Below are 3,788 nucleotides of genomic sequence, written 5' to 3' on the forward strand. Positions count from 1 at the left end.
TAACAGAAAGGATTGCAAAAGGATAGATGTAAAATCCATGAAGATAAAGTATTTTATGATTTGTATGTCAACGTCAACAAAATTGAATCACTGGATAACTTTATTTATAAATTAAGGTTTAAGCCCATCTTATTTATTAGAGGCAGAGATCTCTTCGGGATTTCTCCCATTCAAGACTGGCTGATGAACATCCTTTTTCTGGTTAATCGAACACCTTTTGTTTGTTTAGGATGATCCTAAAATAAACTCTTATCTCCACAAGCCTGCTTTATTGCACCCTCAAAGAGGTTACAACTAAATTTATAGCGGCCTTTTGGTGGCCATTGCCTTCGCGAGCGTGGTACGTGCGTGCGATCGATCGATTCACCTTCATCAGTACGACCGGTGGAACAAGTTTTCCACACGAGCCCTCCCCCTCCCCCCCCCCCCTCGCTTCGCACCGGATAGGAAGGATTTACGGTTAGCGAATTTATCCAAATATACATTGTGCATTTGTTTTCGGCAACGGTCATGGCAAACTATTATAAATTCTACAATCGTTTATCGAGTCTGGTATTATCGAAAACTAAATTGTCATATCGATTGAAATCAAGGAGCATTATTATCATTATGGGTGGACAGAACCCTATGCCATGAAAATTTCATTGATTAAATATAAGATGATACTTCGAAATATTATGAAGCGCCGCAATAATATGACAAAATATTGCGACACAAATGTTTTGGAAAATAATTCTTAATTCATTAAACGACCCGAATTTGCTCTAAATACGTATTAAAACGACTAGATTTTTTTTTCCATGATACAAAAAGCGTTTTCAGGTCTTAAAATAATTAATTATGCATATGAAAAGCCTCAATAAAACCAATTTGATTTAACACACCCAAATTAAAACATTGATAAAACTTGGTAAAGTCTATTAGGTTTTGAAAATGTTACTTGGGTTTCGATTAGAAGGGACCGATTTAAGATAAAATCCACATAACGTTATTCGAGTTTTGTAGGCGGATGACTAAGCTAGGCAAGATCGGGTGTATGTGTCTTGCAATAGCAACGCTGACTGGCTCGTTGATAAGAATGTTGTAAACAAATGTTGTGTTCTACTCACAGAGTTCAATTCGATATCACTTGGTGTGGTTGCACTTAGCAAGTTTTCTAAGCCGCTTGTGTAACAAAAACAGTAGAGAGTCCAAGTTAAACGGTTGGATCGACAGTGTAGAATCGATTTAGGTAAACATTCCTTTGCGATTGTTGTGCAAGTATAAGTTAAAATTTATTCAAAGTGATCAAGGTGAACTATAGGTCTTCTGTCTGACACTGTTCTTTTCCTCTTTGATATCTGTTGTTAATCACTTGGTAAGTTATCCTACATCTCTAGATCGGAGCATAGAAAGAGATGTAGTTTGCCCTTTTTGTGTAGGGAAAGTTCAGTTATTTACAACACAAGACAACTGATAAGCAACACCACCACCAGAAGGATTGCGGAACACTCGATTAGTAGTAAACCTTTTTCTTTAGAACATAGCTCGAGCATAGTTAGTCGACATTTGCTACAAGGGTGGGGCATTTCGAAGCATTTTCACAGATGTTGGAGTTTGATGAAGATGATTTTTCGTTTGCTCATGTTTCTATTTGTATTTTTAACCCTGACATTTAATTCCATACACAGATCTTTGAGAATCACTAGCTTCTAGTGGGAAGATCCATGAACCACTTCTCTGGGACCCTATCATTTATCAGCCATCGCTATTATGTAGTCAACAACGACCTTCCGGTTAATCATAGCTTCCCGTTTCTGGCCCTGTTCCAGGCAGAACCAAGAATTCGACGAACCTAGACGAGGCTGATGAGATTGAAAGCAGTCGTTCAACTGCTAAAGGAGGGAGAGAACAGATTTGTATGCCGCGAAGTCAGGCCGTGACGACAAGGAACGTCGTGGCTGACGCACATCCTAGGAACGTCGGAGGCTGAGTGACGCATCTAAACTGTCGTGGTGAGCCTTCTTTGGAGGGAATAGGTTCGCTGATGGAAATCGATGATGGCCTCACTTCGAACGAGTCCGAGATGGACCAAGCGGGCGGATCGATGTGCCCAAAGCCGGACGACACGCTGTACCCGAGCCTGATCGGCGTCGAGCTGGCCGTACCGGAGTGGGAAGCAACCGGGACGGCGCTCATCCTGTCACTCATCATCGTCGCCACGATCGTCGGCAACGTCCTGGTGATACTGAGCGTGTTCACCTACAGGCCGCTCCGGATCGTGCAGAACTTTTTCATCGTGTCGCTGGCGGTGGCCGACCTGACGGTGGCCATCCTCGTGCTGCCCCTGAACGTCGCCTACTCGCTGCTCGGTCGCTGGGAGTTCGGCGTGGGCGTGTGCAAGCTGTGGCTCACCTCGGACGTGCTCTGCTGCACCGCGTCCATCCTCAACCTATGCGCCATCGCCCTCGATCGCTACTGGGCCATCACGGATCCGCTCAACTACGCCCTGAAGCGAACTCTGGAGCGTGTGCTGGCACTGATAGCCGGCGTTTGGGTTCTGTCACTTGTCATCAGTTCGGCACAGCTCGTGGGCTGGAACGGTTGGTCGGAGGAGAGGTTTCGGAGCGGCTTTTCATGCCAGCTAACGAACAACCCGAGCTACGTGATCCTCTCGTCATTCGTTTCGTTCTTCATCCCGCTCGCCATCATGACGATCGTGTACCTCAGAATCTACATCGCCACCCGGCGTCGGTTGCGTGGGCGAGCACGAGGCTACCTGATTAACTCCATCGGGAGGGTAGGGGCGGGTGCGGAGGTCAAGCAGCAACACCACGAGCCACACCGGAAACACCGAGAGTCGATCAGTAGCGAAACAAACGAACTCAACGAACACATCACGGAACATGGAGAAGGGGAGCAGAAGGCCTGTAGGGTGCCCATGAGGAGGTTAAGGGCGTTCTTTGGACGGATGTTGGATGGGTGGGAAGTGGACGGGAAGAAAATTCGCCGGACGTCGGACGGAACATCGAACGACGAAGACGGCACTCACCGATTGGGGGCGCTGCAGCATCGCGAGGACGACTCTGTGACGGAAGACACGGGGACGGGGGAGATTACACGGGTCACACAGGTGGAGGCCAGCTCGGTGTCAGTAGCACCCGCCCCCCTCCAGCAGCCGTCCCGTCAGCCGGGCGGCATCAATCAGTTCGTTGAGGAGAGGCAGAAGATCTCGCTGTCGAAGGAGCGACGGGCGGCGCGCATTCTCGGCATCATCATCGGCGTGTTCGTCGTCTGCTGGCTGCCGTTCTTCCTGATGTACATCATCCTGACCTTCTGCCCGGCCTGCTGCCCCACGTACAAGTTAACCAACTTCATTACCTGGCTCGGCTACATCAACTCCGCGCTCAATCCCATCATTTATACCATCTTCAATCTGGACTTTCGACGAGCGTTCAAGCGACTGCTCGGTATCAAACCATAAGATGGAGAGTGGGGGGAATCCTTGAGAAAACCTAGCCACCATTATGGACAGCATAAAAAACGAGGTAAGAAGAAGATAAGAACAGAAAAATCAAACAATTTCGATCGCTTACAAACTTTTCTAGTTTTTCTCCAAGAGCTCTGGCTTAACACTAGGCTTACGGACGAATCTGACGTCAAATTCTGGAGAGGATCAACCCGATCTGAACCACGACTTGGATCGGGTTCGCCAGCGGATTGTGGACTTCCTCAACCGTTAGTGCCCGGCGTGGCAGGGTTCTTCAAGAAACCGTGAGTTTACGAGCACCGTTGGCCGGTTGTGCAAA

The 3,788-nt window shown here is 47.5% G+C and overlaps 1 protein-coding gene across 1 annotated transcript; it reads left to right on the plus strand.

Annotated features, from left to right (window-relative positions):
- The first annotated feature begins 2,065 nt into the window (after window positions 1-2,065).
- Window positions 2,066-3,463, plus strand: LOC131269254 (probable G-protein coupled receptor No18). The gene is made up of 2 exons (XM_058271603.1): window positions 2,066-2,909; window positions 2,970-3,463. Exons 1-2 carry the CDS (start codon window positions 2,066-2,068, stop codon window positions 3,461-3,463), a joined length of 1,338 nt encoding a protein of 445 aa, XP_058127586.1.
- The last annotated feature ends 325 nt before the right edge of the window (window positions 3,464-3,788 follow it).

This window comes from Anopheles coustani, chromosome 3 (genome assembly GCF_943734705.1).
Source record: "Anopheles coustani chromosome 3, idAnoCousDA_361_x.2, whole genome shotgun sequence".
NCBI lineage: Eukaryota > Metazoa > Arthropoda > Insecta > Diptera > Culicidae > Anopheles > Anopheles coustani.